Source organism: Phocoena sinus, chromosome 3 (genome assembly GCF_008692025.1).
Source record: "Phocoena sinus isolate mPhoSin1 chromosome 3, mPhoSin1.pri, whole genome shotgun sequence".
Taxonomy (NCBI): Eukaryota; Metazoa; Chordata; class Mammalia; order Artiodactyla; family Phocoenidae; genus Phocoena; species Phocoena sinus.
The window spans coordinates 102,242,902-102,261,610 of NC_045765.1; the positions used below are offsets into that span (position 1 = coordinate 102,242,902).

The 18,709-nt window shown below is 39.7% G+C and overlaps 1 protein-coding gene across 15 annotated transcripts in view; it reads left to right on the forward strand.

Annotated features, from left to right (window-relative positions):
• MEF2C (myocyte enhancer factor 2C) overlaps window positions 1–18,709 on the forward strand; it is a 148,436-nt gene that overhangs the window by 101,340 nt on the left and 28,387 nt on the right. For 12 of the 15 annotated variants that reach the window (XM_032627740.1, XM_032627742.1, XM_032627744.1 and 9 more), the window contains exons 4-6: window positions 3,694–3,837; window positions 13,705–13,891; window positions 16,366–16,413. In XM_032627740.1, the coding sequence (XP_032483631.1) occupies window positions 3,694–3,837; window positions 13,705–13,891; window positions 16,366–16,413 (379 nt within the window). Of the gene's footprint in view, window positions 1–3,693; window positions 3,838–3,896; window positions 4,035–13,704; window positions 13,892–16,365; window positions 16,414–18,709 lie in introns of all 15 variants that reach the window. The other 3 variants (XM_032627753.1, XM_032627755.1, XM_032627756.1) reach the window with 2 other exon arrangements.

Here is an 18,709-nt window from a genome sequence, read left to right on the forward strand (position 1 = left end):
CACTCTCACATGGAATGCTGACTCCAGATTTACAGAGTTCTCTGAGGGAAGAGTTTCTTTAGATATGAAGCAAGGGAAGTTGGTGGTTTCAGTAGATGTCTTGCCTTATCTTGACATACAGAATAAATCTCTCAAAACATAGTCAGCTGAGAGACGCTTAAAATATATACATCCAGGACTTCTAGCCCCTGTGAAAGAATAATGATTTAAGTGCCTACATTACCTGACCAGTAACATTTATAAAAGATCAGAGAATCTTTCAAAGGCCAGTGACCGAGATTTTGATTTTACTAGAAAAAGGCTGTAGGGAATAATGCTTATTTATCCATCTAGTAATCCCTTTAGTTAATATCAGCTATTTATTACTGTGATAAAGACAGACTTGGCTGAATCTAATACTGATTCTTTTGTCATAATTAAGCAGCTGTAGATTTTTAATATAATAAAGATAAGATTAGTCTTACGGTTCCACATTCAAACTACGGTAAAGTTTGTGCCATTACTTCCATTTTCAGAGCTTTATAATTCCACTGTAATAACCTGTACTTAGCAGAAATGTGTTCTACAAGCTCTCAGCTGAGAGTAATATTTTTGAACAGTTTTTTCAATGTTCTGGTTATGTGATTATGGGAATTTAGAGCTCAGTATGCTCTTGGGTTTTGTGTTTGTATTTCTCAAAATGCTCCTCTTTTAAATAACATAATATAACTTGAAATAAGACTATAAGTGCCTTTAAATGGTAGAGATATTTCATTACTTAAATAGTGGTGATATTCATTGTAGGATGATGTAGTCAGATATGAGAAGAATTTACTGGGGGAAAATGAGCCACTGTTTCCCTCTTATTCCCATCACTGAGATTTCCTTTGTGACCTCATGCCACTTGCTTTGTTTACGTAATAGTTTATATAAGTCTTTAGGTATAAAGGAGCTATCGATCTAATTCATTTTTTAACCTATAAACTGAGAAATGTTTTATTGAACAACAAGCATTCCCACTTGGTCTAAAACTTGACATCTAAGAACTATCAACATTTTAGCCATATTTTTATACTTACGATTTTCCCACACCCTAATTTTTTTTTTCAATTCTACCTAATTTATTTCAGTGTTCAGTCCACTGCTGTAGTTACATATGCATGGGAGAGGTCTATTCCACATCTCTCACTTTGCACTTCACAAGTGTGGGAAAGCCTAGGCAGGGGCAAGGTGACCACACAGTGGCCTGGCAGGAGGCGGGAGCCTTGGGCCGTTGTGCTGGGCCATGCTGGCCTGAGACCCAGAATAAGGTTTCCTGAAATCTTCATGGAAGATTTGTGAGAGATAATGAGTTAATATTTGTGGAGCTCTTTCAATAAAGTATAATTGATGTTTGAATTTTTATAAACCACACACAATATCTACCCCTGAAAGCTTTGTAAGAATATTTAGCACACATGTACGTGCCAGATGGATTGTAATGACAGTTGATAGACCTCTCCTAACCCTTGCGTTCTGTTGTCAAAAATCTGCACATCAAAACAACTATAGTTTTCACAAGAAGATTTATTGGATAAAAGATTCGGGAGCACATTGAAAAATCTACTGTCTAGATAAGACTGTAAATTAATGTTATACCAGATAAGACCTTAAATGAGGGGTTTATATAAGAATATTCTTAACATGCCCTAGAGAAATATCAGTAGATAAATTCTGAAAAAATATCAGATAATATGTTCTTGATCTTACATATTTTCTTCTGCATAAGTGAATTTTTATGAAGAATTCGTGGAGTATGATGCAAGACACTCAGAAATTATTCTTAAAAGCTCAAGGATATGTGGAGATCAAAGCAGAACCACATCATAATACAAATAGTCATCACCCGGAAGAATGCTTTTGTGATTGAGATAATGCTAACAAAAGAGTTTAAAATATAGGAAGTTAAGTTAGCAAATAAAATTATTATTCTAACGTATTGTGACATCCTCTATAGTATTATTGTAGGGACCCTCTAGGAGTACTTATTCTGGGTGAAAAATGATAGCTGTAGATCCATGATAGGGGTCCAGGTGGCCCCACCAAGTTATAAATTCCCCAAGATTGTAAATGTATATTTTATCGCCGTGTGTCAAAATATTCATTTTAATATTCAAACATTGTACCACATAATAAGCTGTAACCATATGTTTATTTGTTATATTATATCACTGTAACATTAATAAATATTTACAGAGCCACAGTGTATCATAGACATATTCAAAATGGTCTCAGTTTGATTTGAACTGAAAATCAGAAACGAATTTTTAAAATGTTACATTTGTTACACATCAATAAGAGCCAAGGAGTTTAAATTTTTAAGACCGACACCCCCTTTTTAACTCATGCCGTTTTATTTGTTTTCCCCAATTGCGTGAATTAAAAATGGAGTGTTATCTCAGCTTTGAGTTCTTAGCTTGATGTCACAGCTCTTGCTTTATTTGTACGTGATTTCGGTCTTTAATAAAGATGAGCTCTGCTGAACTTTCCATTGATAAGAGACGCTTAGGTACACAGCTCTTTATAAACGATTTGGTAGTACCAGGAAAATTCAGAAATGTTGCTAGTCTATTAAAAGTTCACATGGCAAGCTGTGTGATTGATTAATCAGAAGTTTTATAATTTCTAAAAACGTAACTATCTCTGTAAATAGGATCGTGTCCAACTAAGTTGACAACCATCAGTTTTAAAAAGAAAGTCAAACTCCTGACTCATACTTTTCCTGTTACAGTGTTATACATGAGTATTTATCCTTCTGTGACAGCTGAAACTAGACCAAGACATACATTCAGGAGACAGGAGGTTTGAGAAGAGGCACTGACTTTTCACTTTCATGTGTCAGGAGGCAGTCTCAGGGTGACCCTCCTCAGCTGCAGCCAGGAGGAACTTTTGCTACTTCAGTAGTTACTGACTTGGTTACCTTTCTGCAGTGTTCTTTGGCTTCCTTACCCAGGTCATGATAATGAAGCCCTAAGCTCAGCTCTGTTGCCTTTTCTTTCCAGCCTCTGTTTAGGCAGACAACTTCTCAGTATTATCAATTTCAATACAGGTTTTCACACATATAGAACTCTAACCAGACTAAACAAAGGTGATTCACCTTATGATCACAGGGTCTGAACATTCTTAATGGGTACTTCGTGAGAATGTTAGCTGGGTTCTCCTACCAACTTTTGCTGTCAAGTGCACATCCAAAGGGGTGGCAGGACACTTCTAGTGCCAACCATTATGTTAAACTCAAACTAAGGATCTGTTGCCACTATTTCTGCTTTTGTCATGATCACATTTTCTGAAATCATTGTGTAATGTCCTAACTTCTAATTTTTCTGTGGGAAAATAGTGTTGCAATTTGCCCCCTTATTTGTATTCTGTGATCATCTGTCACTAGATGTTTGGAGCACATATGAATTCCAGATCATGAAACTTCAATCCTCATACCATCTTTGTTCATTGAATTTGGTTGCAGAAGGAATATTTCCCTTTTACTTTTTTTTTTTAAGTAGTAACGAGTGCACTGTCGAAATGACTCATGGTGTCTTTCTACGGTTTTTCTTTACCCTAATGTGACATAGCACGTGTAATAACCTAAAATACTGGCAAGCTTGAACGTCTGTGACACCCCTGAATGTCTTTTACAGCCTTTATCTAGGTTTGAACTTTCCAAATTATGTATTTCAGACGTTGAGAAAGAAGGGCCTTAATGGCTGTGACAGCCCAGATCCTGATGCAGACGATTCAGTAGGTCACAGCCCTGAGTCTGAGGACAAGTACAGGAAAATTAACGAAGATATTGATCTAATGATCAGCAGGCAAAGATTGTGTGTAAGTACTCAAAACACCCTTCATTTTTTTTACTCTTGATATTTCTCTGAACCTGGCAGGCCTTGAACAAGAAAGAAAACAAAGGCTGTGAAAGCCCCGATCCCGACTCCTCTTATGCACTCACCCCACGCACTGAAGAAAAATACAAAAAAATTAATGAAGAATTTGATAATATGATCAAGAGCCATAAAATTCCTGTAAGTACCAAAGGTAGATGGCTGGTCTGCTGATAGCTGCTGCAGTAACATACCTTAACCCTTTCAGTGAGGGCTTTCTCTAAGAAACACTACAAAGTCAAACCCAGAAAATAGCCATCTCATCCCAAGGGCAGTCACTTAGAAAGCAAACCCTAAGGTTGCTGAAATTTTGTCATCTAAAAGATGTGCCATCAAGAAGTGCATTCGGAGGTAGCAAGTTCACAGGAGGAAGAGAAAGATCTGTGTGACACACACTGTATTTACATAATCTCTTAAACACACAGTCCGCACAAATCACCAGGCACTCGTCAAACACTGGTCTCCTTCTGAGCGAGGATTGACTGTAAAGATACACGAGTGAAACTGCAGTTCTCTCGTGTAAACTGACACTCATCACCCAAGTACAAGCTTATTCCTGAATGAAGCTTCAGCCCTCTCCCTAAATATGAAATTCAGCAGCAGCACTGAAGGGTTAAAGCTAATGCTCGCTGCAGAGAAACAGACTGCATGACAACCTAATGGTAAGATTTCAACATGTTTGTGTGATGGGGTGATTTTAAAGCTTTGTCAGAATATTCGCTTTGCCTATACCAACATTTTCCACGCTTTAACATTTGGCTAAATTTTGTCTTAACCAAGTCAAAAAATTCCTAACAATCAATCATATGCCTTGCCAGATATTTAAGAGAAATAACTCTGCATGTATTATTTTGTTTGCCCATATGTAGAGGGGGAGAGTACATACCTTTTGTTCTATTCTGTCGTCAAGTGATGTTCATTTTGTGACATAAAGTGATGCAACTCGAGGTTCACATGCTTTCTGAGTAACTTTCTGTTAGTGTCCCAACTGTCATTGTATACAAGCTCCTCAGTACATAATTGATCCCTTTCTCAAAAAAGTACATTTTTTGTAAGTTAGGGAAACAGCCTAAACCTGAGGATTGAGAGAGACTGCAGTGAAAACAGGCCTCAATGCAGATATCTGGGGACAAAAGCTCCAGGCCAAATCCACAACGGCACTCACAAGATAAATTAATGCTTTACACATAGTAGGTGCACAATCAACCTGTACTGGATTAAATTGAGTACTTTAAAACTTATTTATAAAATGTATGCATATTAAACTTCATGTCCTCATAAATATATGTCTGCTTCATTTGTTAAATGAAATAATGTCAACAGGAAATCTTTTATTGAATCAGAATTATTAATATACTGTATCATGAAGGAAAGCTAACTGCTGTGAATTCTTAAAGGTTTTCATAAAACCGAGTACTACATACAGCATCTCCACAGTGGGCACTTGGTCAAATGAAACATCTCCTATCAGATGCAGCAATACATACTTGTTATACCCAGAATTCTTTTTTTTTTTGTGGTACGCGGGCCTCTCACTGCCGGGGCCTCTCCTGCCGCGGAGCACAGGCTCAGGACGCGCAGTCCCAGCGGCCACGGCCCACGGGCCCAGCTGCTCCACGGCATGCGGGACCCTCCCAGACCGGGGCATGAACCGGCGTCCCCTGCATCAGCAGGCGGACCCCCAACCACTGCACCACCAGGGAAGCCCTATACCCAGAATTCTTAAATGAAGTCTATTGGGATTCTATCTTGCCCAGAAGGAGGAAAGAAACAGCTCCTTTGGGCCAATTTTTAGTTCTGATGGCCTGAGTTTCTCCCACGATATAATATACTAGTTTAGAGCTGCTGGGCAGATCTGTGAATGTAAGATGTTAAGGTGAAGCACGTTAGGTGTCTCAGGAGAAATCCCCAGCACAGTGAGGAAAAGGGTGGTGTATGTAAGACTGGTAATCACTCTCCATGTGTGTGTGGAGCTTTAACCCCCAAAGTTCTGGGAGAACGCCTGTGTTTGCACATTGGATCATTTCTCCCATGCTCTAGGGGGAAAGAGGTGTAATGCATACCTGGATTCCTTCACCATATTTCATCCTGTCGTGTAAAGAGTTCAAAATCAGGATACATGATTTCTTAAGAGGTGCAGTGATGTGCAGCAGGGGATGGAAAACCACATTAGAGTTTACAGGCAGAGCTGTGAGAAGGAGCCACACGGCTCCAGGCTGTGCCTCCAAGTCGTCGTTTCTTCAGTAAGTGCTTCAGTCTCCACGATGAAAAGCCCAGTTTTCGCACATCGCTTTCAGTTGCTGGAAGTAAATTTTGTTGAAAGTTTCCACAGCTGCTAAAACATTTACAGCAGGGCAAGGACACTCTGCCCTTTGTATGGAGAGAGTGTCACTACCTCTTTAAAAACATTACAAGACTGTTTTTCTATTTCAAAGACCCAGGTTGAAGAGTTTCCCTTTTAAAATAGAAAAATTTAATATTGCAGTCACCTGTCAGTATAATCTAATTTATGCCCTTATTCCTCAATTACATGAAATAATTCATGGATAATTTGGAATCATGTTGACCAGCATTTCCTCATGTGGGGTTTGCCATGGTTCATGCTGGGCTTCACAGTGAGAAAAAACAGCTCCATTTGAGGAACCAGGAATTAGGAAATGGGCTGAGGGAAGGAGGCGCAAATGCAGGACTGGTTGAGAGAGACCAGGAGGAAGTGGAAATAGACAGTACAGATGCATTTTCTTCAAATAATGGGCTGTGAAGAGAGAGAAATAATACTGTAACTAGGATCAAGGAGGGCGTTAAAAGGAAAAGCACTTGAGATGATTTATATGTAGAGGAGGAACGCTTGAAGGAAGGAAAAGATGGGACGTGTAGGTGCAATGGAGATAAAATGGCAAAGCTTCTCAAGGAAGGGAAGGGAGCTGGGATGGGAACGGGAAGGATTTGCAGATGTAGTCAGGGTGGTAGGTGGGAGAGGGAAATTGAGGGGGTGACCACCTAATGACCTCTATTTTTATACTGAATTCAGCTTCTATAGCTAATGAGATGGGGGAGCAGGGGCTTGGGAGAGAGTGACGTGGGTGTAGATATTGTGAGGAACTGGGGATGGAGGGGTAGCGAGCACAGGCCAGAGTCGTGGGGCAGCCTGGAGGGGATTTGGATACCAGCACATGGTAGTCACTAGTCATCAGCATTGTGTGCTTCTTTTCTCTGCTAGTTCTCAGCAGCCTGGTAATGGTTGATCAAGAGTTAAGGGTGGGCTTCCCTGTTGGCACAGTGGTTGGGGGTCCGCCTGCCGATGCAGGGGACGCGGGTTCGTGCCCCAGTCCGGGAGGATCCCGCATGCCACGCAGCGGCTGGGCCCGTGAGCCATGGCCGCTGAGCCTGTGCTCCATGACGGAAGAGGCCACAACAGCGAGAGGCCCGCGTACCGCAAAAAAAAAAAAAAGTTTAGGGTGTCAGTAGTGGCCCAAAAAAGGGATTCAGTTCAGTCATTCACATTGAATGAAAGAGGGCCTATTAAGTAAAAATATTTTATTAAAAATATTTTATTGGACTTTTCCTTGTGGTAAGTTTGGGAAAATCATGGGGTTTGGATAAGAGTTGATACCTTTCTTGACCACGATGACTCACTTTGGCAACCATGATCAATTTGTTCAGGGATAGAAACTAGAAGCTGTTTAGCTCTCATGCCTATATGAAAAAGCCAGTGCCAGTGTCACGGGTGTGTGACCTGTGCAGTTACGCAGGGCCCTGCTATCCTAGGGCCACACTTGGTTAAATCCTCTGCTGTCACCATCTTGAAATTCTTAGTAATTTTTTAACAAGCGCCCCACATTTTCATTTTGCCCTGAGCCCTGCAAATTATACAGCCAGTCCTACCTATAGCATTTTAATCACCCCAAATTCCTTCTTCCTTCCTATCTTGAGGGTTCTAAAATTTGAAGCCCGGCCCTGAAATCTTTGCAAGTTTGGAGTTTTTAATGACTTTTTGGCTTTCACTTTTTAGACAAAAATTTTAAAAATTTAGGTGCTTTTAAGTTCCTTAATTTTGAAAAGTCAAGAAGAAAAAGAAAAATTCCAATTTCTAATAGGCATGGGTACATTATTATAGCCTTGGCATTTCCTAAAGCATCTAGAGCTGGTTGGTCTCTTTTATGGATGCAGCCACTTCAGGTCCCACGTAAGTTCGAGGGAGAGTAAATGACTTGCCTGCTTAAGTTGCTTTTTATTACACCACCTGGACTGCAGCTGAGATTCCTGATACAAAGGCTGATGTTCTTCCTCATTCCCTGAAACACCGTACTATGGCCGTATTTAAGCTTATAATTTGATTTTTAAATTATTTAGCCAGTTCCTGACACAGATAAGGAAACAAAGCAAAAGATAGAATGCAACAGATGTTACCGTATTTTATGAATTGTGAATTTTTGAAGTATGCTCTGATATCAGAATTATATCTGACTTCTGTTTAGCCAATCACAAGAGAGTTTTATAATAACTCTCAGCAAATTGTTTACAGTCCAGAATTCTGGAAAAAGAGTAACTCTTGGGGATGATGGTCAGAGGAAGAAAGGAGTGGAGAGACTTTCACTAAATTGATTAGTAAAGTGGTTCAGAATTTATTAAATGATTATTAATCATCCTGTTTATTTTGGATGTGGACATAAGCGTGGGGGAGGAGGGAGGTATTGGCTTTGCTCTCTACTGAGACACAGTCGATATTCTGTAGAATATTCAGGGGAGAAGTCGTTTTACAGCAGATCCTTAGGTTCCCAGGTAAACATTTATAAGTAGTAATAGTGAATACGCATTAAAACATTTGTAACCAAAAGAAAGCTTTAAAATACCAAATCTGAGTAAATATGAATGATAGGAGTCTTTAGGGTGTATTTTTCCCCAAGCCCTCCGTCACACCCTGGCATCAGTGGGCATAAACATGCACCCCACCGTGGACGTTCAGCCACGTTCCGTGAGAATCCAATTAATTCATTATGTTTGTGGTTCATAAATAATAAGCTACTAATATGCAGCCCGTACTCACTTCACAGTATAATTTCTGACTGAAATATTTTATTTCTATCCAAAAACATATACTGTGTTGCATGGTGATTTAGTACCAAAACCAATAGGCTCATCACTAGTTAGATGACCTTGGGCCACTTACTTAATCTCACCAATTTAAAAAGGAAGGATTATATTTATAGTGAAGGGATGTTGAAATGGTTGAGTCTTATCATGTATGTAAATTATAGTATAGTGTCTGCTCAGAAAATAATATACAGTACGTTGTAAGCTTGTACTTTTTTATGTTAATATAGTATCTTCCTAAACATTCTTCTTTGAATAAAAATATTCAATTACTATAATAAGAAGTAGACTAGGGTATGTATTACTTCACAGCAAAAGACCTTTAGCACCTTGATGAAAGGGAACGTTATTTGACCAACACCTTAATTGATCTTGTAAAAATAGGGAAAGAAGAGAGAGGGAAAGAGGTCAGGAGATGCGGGGAGCAGGGGCAGGATTAAGTAGAGTAGTCAGGGTGGGCTTCCTTGTAAAGAACAGATGTTTTTAAAATTTATTCAAGTATAGTTGATTTACAGTGCTGTATTAATTTCTGCTGTACAGCAAAGTGATTCAGTTATACCTATATTCTTTTTCATATTCTTTTCCATTATGGTCTATCACAGGATATTGAGTATAGTCCCCTATGTTATACAGTAGGACCATGTTGTTTAAACATCCTATATGTAATAGTTTGCATCTGCTAATCCCAAACTCCCAATCCTTCCCTCCCACCACTCCCTCCACTCCCCCCAGCCCTACCGCCCCCCAGCCCCCACCCCCCACCCCACCCCCCCAGCAACCACGAGTCTGTTCTTTATGGAAAAGACCAGATTTTGAAGGAAGGAAGTGATGGGAGTTAGCCAGAGAAATGAGACAGGAATGAGGCAGGCAGGGAGGAAGAGGATGATAGGAAATCAGTAATGGAGCCTGGCAAAAACTGGAATTTATAGGGCCTTGTGGAACATTGGAAGAAGTTGGGCTTTACTCCAACTAAGATGGGAGCTCTCACAGGGTTTAGAATAGAGAAGTGCCATCATCTGATTTATGCTTTTAAGGGATCTGTTTGCAAAGTTGAAAATAGAAGGGAGGGCAAGGATAGAAGTGGGTGACTATTAGGAAGTGACGGCAGTGATTAAGGCAAGAGATGATGGTGCTAGAACCAGCCATTAGAAGGTGAGAGGTGGTTGGAGACTATATGGAAGTTAAGCCAGTAGGATTTCCTGGTAGACTGGATGTGGGGAGTGGGAGAAAGAGAAGATTCTGGGATGACTCCAAGGATTTTATTGTGTGTAAACAAAAGCATTGAGCTGTCATCAGCTGGAGATGGGGAGAGTTACATTGGAGCTAGTTTTGAGATGTCTATCAGACATTTAAGTAGAAATATTGAGGGTATAGCTGGATATGCAAGGCTGGAATGAGGAGAGAGATCTGAGCTAGAGATAGAAAAAGGGCTGTGGTACTCTTACATTCAGAGAGCAGGGAGAAAAGGAAGAACCGGCAGCGAAGACTGAGAAGGAGCAGCTATCAAGATAGAGGGAGGGCTTCCCTGGTGGCTCAGTGGTTGAGGATCCACCTGCCGATGCAGGGGACACAGGTTCGTGCCCCGGTCTGGGAGGATCCCACATGCCGCGGAGCAGCTGGGCCCGTGAGCCACGGCCGCTGAGCCTGCGCGTCCGGAGACTGTGCTCTGCAACGGGAGAGGCCACGACAGTGAGAGGCCCGCATACCGCAAAAAAAAAAAAAAAAAAAAAGATAGGAGGGAAAGTTCAGGGCCATGGAAAGGGTGGAAGTTTATCAAGGAGTGACCATCTGTGTCCCAGTTGAGGACTGAGAAGTTACCATTGGATTTAGCAACCTGAAGGTTATTCACGACTATGACATGAGCATTTTCAGTGAAGTGGTGAGGAAAATTTTTTAATGGAGTGAATTAAGAGAAGCAGTGTGCTGTATTTACAACAAAAGTCACAAGAGCAGCATTGTCATGGATGACATGATTTTCCAAAGTAGTGAATAATTTTTAATAAAGTTCCATACCAAACAAAGTGAAACATTCCCTCACCGTGCGCAGTAATTGCATTTCTGGGAATTTCAGTGTTTAATAAAATCTGCATTTCGGTGTATTAAAAATACCTTGTGTCTGCAGAACAAAGTTAGTTCTGACTCAGAGCATTATTAAATAGGTTTTTCACCCACATGAATGTCCAGTGGGACGTTTGAAAGTTGGATGGGGTAAGAGACAATTCTTTGTTGTGTAGAACTGTCCCATGTGTAATAGAATATACAGCATACCTACCCACCAGGAAAATACCAGCCATGCCCCCCAATCATTGTGACACCCACAGATTTCCAAAATGCTCCCTAAGGAGATAGTTCACCTGTATAGAGTACCACTATTCTAGATCTGGAGAGTTACTATTATGGCTCCAGTGGGAAACAGATGGCAAACTCAAAAGGGTAATTGAAAAGAGTTTAATAAAGGGACTATTTACAGATGGGTAGACATCAGGGAAACTCGAGAAATAGTGAAGTACATTAGGGCTTACAACCTAGAAGCTATTACCACATCTAGGTCTGAAGGTGCAAGAGGAGGAAGAAGTTACTGGAGCACAGTTAGGTCTATGCCTGTAGGAGAGAGGCCCCAAAAGGGGCGTGACCTTCACTAGGGGAATGCAGCCTCTGCCATCCTGTGGCCCAGCAAGAGGGATGCTACAGTACAAGAATACCCTGACCTCTCTCCTCCTACTCTCTGTACTTCTGACGGTGCCTCCACTGGCCCAGCCAAAGCCAGAGGGCCAGGGGAATCTGGTGGATACAGTCTGGAGCATCAGCCTTCTGGACCCAGAGCAGTGAAGAGGGTGGACGGGCAAATGGTGTAAACCTAGAAGGCTACTTCATTTTCTTAGGTGTGCTAGAGTAATTCTTTTTTTTTTTTTTTTTTTTTTTTTTTTGCGGTACGCGGGCTTCTCACTGTGTGGCCTCTCCCGTTGCGGAGCACAGGCTCTGGACGCGCAGGCTCAGTGGCCATGGCTCACGGGCCCAGCCGCTTCGCGGCATGTGGGATCTTCCCAGACCAGGGCACAAACCCGTGTCCCCTGCATCGGCAGGCGGGCTCTCAACCACTAAGCCACCAGGGAAGCCCTAGAATAATTCTTATTGGGCCTTTTAATAAAGGAATGCAGTATTTTATTGACTGTATAGACATTTATTTTACAGCATACACTAATATTTTTTGTTGTTTAAAGACTCTGGGAATTGGATATATTCATTCTTTGATGTCTTATCAAACATTCATGTTCGATTATATCATGGTGTTTATCCAAAATTGTTTTTGTTACCCTGTTTACAACAGATAAAGCCTAATAAAAAAAATGACTATGTTAACATAACACTTGAACATTTTTATTTCCCTCTAAAAAATGAAGAATCAAAGACATGTAAAAGAAAAGAGTTATGACACATTTGTTCTTGTCAGTATCACCATATCCAGATCAGGGAAGAAAAGACAAATAGGAAAAATAAAGAAAAAGGGAGCAGAAGCATAGAAAGAGGACAGTATTGTAATTGTCACCAGGATAAACAAAGAACTATTGCAGAGCACAACGTATGATGCAGGCCAGCCAATGAACCAGGACAAATAAAACTTGATGTTAGGATTACAGAAAAAAATAGTAAAAAAAGAAAACTTTGAGCCATATGCACTTATGAATTTAAATTTGTACAGTGGCTTATTAGAGACTCCCTGAGGGAATGTTCTATATAAACCCTAGTATACATATTAGATTCACACACATACACATACCTATATCCATTTTATATTAAGAATGCTGTATGCTCTGACATCATGAGTCCTCTGGCAATATATGGAAACGGTATTTTCATTTATAATGTTAAAAACTAAGAAAAAGAGGGAGGGAATTACAACTATGATTATCTAGCTAATGCAAGCAGAAAATTAAGCCTGTTTGGATTAAATTGCCAAAATAATACCAAAAAATCAATATTGGGACTTGAATTACTCTAACTAGACATCCACAAAGCCTCAGTTCACTAAATGCTTGGGGCTCTCTCATTGAAGATATAGGTTTTGCCATTTGTCAGTGTCAGTATATCCCAAAATGTGAAGTGTAACATACATTCTGGACTATCAGGTTAAAATATGAATTATTGAATGATACATGCTCTGTTGAATCCTATATCCTAAAATGTCTATTATCTTTAGAGTTAACTTTCAAAAGACAGACTTTTAAAAATGATAATTAAAGTATATATGCTATTCACACGCCTGGAGATGACTTTATATCATTAAACTTCTGCATAAATATGCTTCAATAAGCAATTAAACCAAAGGCTCCAGTTTGCATTTTAATCCTTTTTCTCTGTGAAGTCTTCACAATCATATACCTTTGATCTTGCAGTCATTTCTGGCACCAGATTCAGATATCACAGATGAACAATCACTACTTAATAGACCGGAATTCAAAGACAACGGAGTCTAATGAAATGGGGCTTTGTTTGAAACAAAAGTGAAACGTTTTCTAATAGTTGCAAAGAAGGCATTCTAAGCACATTAAAGAAATCAATTTAGGATCCGCACATCCTGAGACCTCTTCTTAATGGTCTTCTAGACACCAAGCAGTTTGGAATTTGAAATTTTTCTTAGAAAAGTAAAAGCTGTCTGTACTTGGAGGGCTCTGTTTCTGTTCATTTCGTTTACCCGTGGGTTTTCCTGCTCCTACAGGCTGTTCCACCTCCCAACTTTGAGATGCCAGTCTCCATCCCAGTGTCCAGCCACAACAGTTTGGTATACAGCAACCCCGTCAGCTCACTGGGGAACCCCAACCTTTTGCCACTGGCCCACCCTTCTCTGCAGAGGAATAGTATGTCTCCTGGTGTAACACATCGACCACCGAGTGCGGGTAACACAGGTACGTTCTCATAAGAACGCAATGGTAACATACCATTGAAAGGAGCCACCCTTGGCAAAAACAGGCTATTTTACCTACAAGATGTCGCGTTTTCCAGTTTTCCATGTCTTATGTCCCTTCATTGCTTAATAACCATCCCCAGCTAGGTCTTCCACATGATAAAACCTAACTCAGAATATCTTTCAAAATGTTTCATAATCTGCAGTTTATCCGTTGAGCCTATCTGTCACCAACCTCCTCGTTTGGCTATATTTTAACCACATAGTTTCTCAAACAGAACATCAGGTATCCTGTCTCCATGCTTTTGCTTCTCCTCTTCTCCTGCCTAAAATGCCCTTTTCCCTCTTCCTCCTAGCCAGATATCACCTCTTCTGTGAAACCTTCCCCTGTGTCCTCTGATAGCATTTATCTCAGTTATTTATTATTTTGGTCGATATTTATTTATTTATACAGTAACATAGTACAAAAGGATTTAAGGCAGAGAAAGAAATGTGATAGGATAGCATAATTTATAAGAACAGTGAATTAAAAACAAAACTAAGTCAGTAGTTAAGAGCACATCACAAGGACGTACACACCTGCCACAACCGTGTGTCTACACTTCTAGGAGTCGCTTACCGTTATACAATTCACAGTGTCCCAGAGAAAAATCATCGCTCAGGAAAAGTTCAACCATTTTTAGTCCTCAGATCAAACGATACACAATATGATGTACTGTATTGAGTATGTGTCCATTTCCCCACTGAACTTACAGAACCTTGAAGGGAAGAATGTCCTCTTGATTTGTCAGACTCACCATAAGAACTAAATAAATGTGAGTTGAATATAACTAAACAATTCCTTCATATTTCTAAAATAAGCACCAAAAAGTCATTGTATTTCTAAATCACATACAGCAAATCATTATATATTTACATTTCATTTCTTTAAAAGCACTTAATAGGAAAGTTTTAATGTCTTAGACACACTTTTTATTAAAAACGATTTATTCACAGAATTTTTCCTTTAGAATATTTGACTATCTGCCTTCTAATTAGAATTAAACATGTGTTACTTTTTTAGTACAGAAACTTCATGTGGAGAATACAATCAAAATCAGCCACATTAAAAAAAACGATAAATCTTGAATCTGAGAGATGTGTATAAACAACTTATGCTATTCTTTCTACTTCTGAATATGCTGAAATTTTTCATAAGCATTTTCAATAACCATATGTATTCCTTTCAGATCATACTCAAACGCTATTGAATCTTCTATTTGATGAACTCATGCTCATTTGTTTTTAAAAATCTCGTTTATTTCCAAAATATTTATTTGATTGGAAATAATAAACATTTTCCTAAAATGTAATGAACAGTTTCTTCTAATTCCAAACCCAGAACCAAATAATAATTATAGCAATTAGAGAATAATCTAGCTGATATTCTGTTCTTTTGGCTAAATTTTGTTCCTTAAAAAGTAAAAATAATTATTATATTCAGTATCTTTTTGAAACATCGCAACTCTCATAAATAAACACTGCCAAATTTTAACCTACTTTCTTAAGCTAACAGTGAATAAACATATGTTTCTAAATTTGTAGTCAGTAAAACATGTTTTATTGTGTTAGTAAGTAAAATCCAGATAGTAAATGAGATCATTCACTGTTAGAAGATTCATGAAATGACCAAAGTTCTAGACAATTAGCATTGCACAGAATTAATTGTATAAAATACACTTACAAAAATTAAACATCAAATATATGGTTATTTGAGCATAGAGTAAACCTTACTCTTTTCCTTCACTCTCTAGAAAATATCACCTTAGGGAAAACTAGACTTGGAAATATGATAAAAATTTAGAGACCATTCAAAGACTAGATTTTTTTTTAATTTATTCATTTATTTTTTTAAATTTACTTTTGGCTGTGTTGGGTCTTCGTTGCTGTGTGTGGGCTCTCTCTAGTTGCGGTGAGCGGGGGCTTCTCCTCGTTGAGGTGTGCGGGCTTCTCATTGCGGTGGCTTCTCTTGCTGCGGAACACGGGCTCTAGGCGCACAGGTTTCAGTAGTTGTATACGTGGGCTCAGTAGTTGTGGCTTGCGGGCTCCAAAGCACAGGCTCAGGAGTTGTGGCGCACGGGCTTAGTTGCTCCGCGGCATGTGGGATCTTCCTGGACCAGGGCTCGAACCCCTGTGCCCTGCATTGGCAGGCAGATTCTTAACCACTGCGCCACCAGGAAGTCCTAAAGGCTAGCTTTTTAAATGTAATCTTTCTTAGAAAGAAAGATTCTGCAAAATGTCAGTCAGTGATTGTATTCTTAATGTTTGAGCACAGCATGTCATAGTGAAACGAATATCAGCCATCTGACCTAGGTAGTACTTGACAAATTTAGGACTCTTGGGTGAGGACCAAATGCTAAGGTTGCTAAAGGTAAAGTGTGTTGCTCTGTGGGCCTTTTAGCCTTTCTCCTTTTGATCTTCCTCTTTCATCCATAGGTGGTCTGATGGGTGGAGACCTCACATCCGGTGCAGGCACCAGTGCAGGTGAGTGGAGACTTCAGTACTAGAGTACGTTTCATTGTTTAGCGTTCCTTTACTTGGTGATTTGCAGAAGTAAGTCTTTTGAACAAAGTCAAGTTGAGAGATCAGTGAGAGGCATGGGAAAATGGCCCCAAGAATTTCTAAAGCACTTTTATGAAGCAGGAGTGGTTGGATAGTAACTCAGAAGACTATTTATTAACTAGACCTTTCCTTAATAAAACTTCAGCTAGTCAACATAATCAGAATTGGGGGTTCTGATCAAATCAATTTAATCCTAGGTACCATCTGTAGCCACAAAAGTACCTTTAACAAGCCTTGCTGATCGTGTTCTTTGTTAATCATTTCACGTTAAACGTGAATCACTTTCTACACAAAGTACCAAACTTCTGTACACTTCAAAAGGAGAATACATAAAGAAAAGGAAGGAGTGAGATTATAACCCTTCCACAATACTGTTACTAAAATAAAACCACATTTGGTATTAAAATGAGTTCTCAGAGAATATGAACACAGTGGACCCTGCGAAAAAGACCCTTAAATATAGTTCAGCTCTTAAGAACTTCTTCCATTATGGCCAATTGTCTCCTGGTCACACTTCTCCAGGGTTCCATATTAATTCATATAATTGTGATTATTGAGACATTGATGTCATTTTCAACGCAGCGGTAAGACAGGACAATACTTTCTGATGCTAACTGCAGTTCACTATTGGCGCAACGAGTAACCATGGTAATTCCTGCAGCGGGAACATGCTCTACATTTAAAATAGTAGGAGGCAGGCGTGATAACATAAGGTTATGTTTGAAATGTCAAAAAAATTCAAGTTTATTGAAACTATGGACAGCCTAATTAAAATATTTTGCCGGGTTCAACTATAATAGCCTGCTAATTATATGAAAGAAGATTAACAAATTGGCATATAGGGCTTCCCTGGTGGCGCAGTGGTTGAGAGTCTGCCTGCCGATTCAGGGGACACGGGTTCATGCCCCGGTCCGGGAAGATCCCACGTGCCACGGAGCAGCTGGGCCCGTGAGCCATGGCCGCTGAGCCTGTGCGTCCGGAGCCTGTGCTCCACAACGGGAGCGGCCACAACAGTGAGAGGCCCGTGTACCGCAAAAATAAAAAAAAAAAAAATTGGGTAGATTCAAATTAATGAGTAGACTGAATATACTATTTTGCTGGACATTGAAGCAAAGTGCTCATTTTTTTTCCCTCAAAAAATACTGTATGGTTTGTAGTCCGAAAGTTACAGAACCAGATCAAAGCTAGACCATTGTAGCTTGGATTCAAGTCTCTGTCAAACACTGGCTAGAGAGCATGATGGGGGCTGAAAACTGGTTTGTCTCAAAGACCAAGAAAAAGATAAATAAGAAAAATGTTTCGATGTTATGGTATTTTATCCAGTATCTCAATGCATCAGTTTGCTTGCTCATGTGGGAACAGCCAGTAGTGGTGATGAAAGTTATTAGAAGTAGTAAAAAAAAAAAAAAAACGCAGGGGGTTGAGGGGATGGGTCACTCATCTTTGATGAACGTGGCCTCTTGTTACTGCTTAATAGCTAGAATGCTTTAGAATTCTATGTTGAAAATAAGTGTTGTTGTTCAATTATGCTGTCATTGTCAATTCCCTGACAGTCCACTAAGGTAAATGGCCCTCCGGGGACAAAGAAGACACTCAATCTTGTAAGCATACAAGTTAGCCACATATAGGCTATAGCGTCACTGAACTAAAAAAAAAATCTTACAAGTTTAGCAAATTCATCCCCCTGCTTCAGGACCTCTGCTGTAGCACAAGAATCTTCTACTTCAAAAATGGAAGGGAATAAAAGAAGCACTCAGTTGCTCCAACTTGATGATAATAAACCTTGTATTTTAATAATTGTATCTTGTAGCCATGAGCATATAATTGTCACAGTTTCTGTATAGTTATGAAAGAGTTACTTCCCCACTTTTTAAAAATAGAGGAAGAAGCCCTTTCTAACCCTGGTTCCACAGAACACCTGTCGCACATGCCACTGAGTCTTGGGCTTAGCTGCTATGTCCTGCTCACAGACTCAGCCGTCTGCCCCTTCTTTCTCATGCCAGCCAGTATCATGTGTCAGAGATGAATATATCGGTGCTGATGTCAGACAATCACATAATACCGAGGGAAAGAAGGCCAGCCAGAATGTCTCTACATTTTCAGAAAAGAAAACTAAAGCAAAATGGCCAGAAGATGTCTTCCAAATTTTGAATATTGTCATTGAAATTCAAAGTCTCAGATAAAGTTAGAAACTCTGAGGTCAAGTGGCAAGACTCTG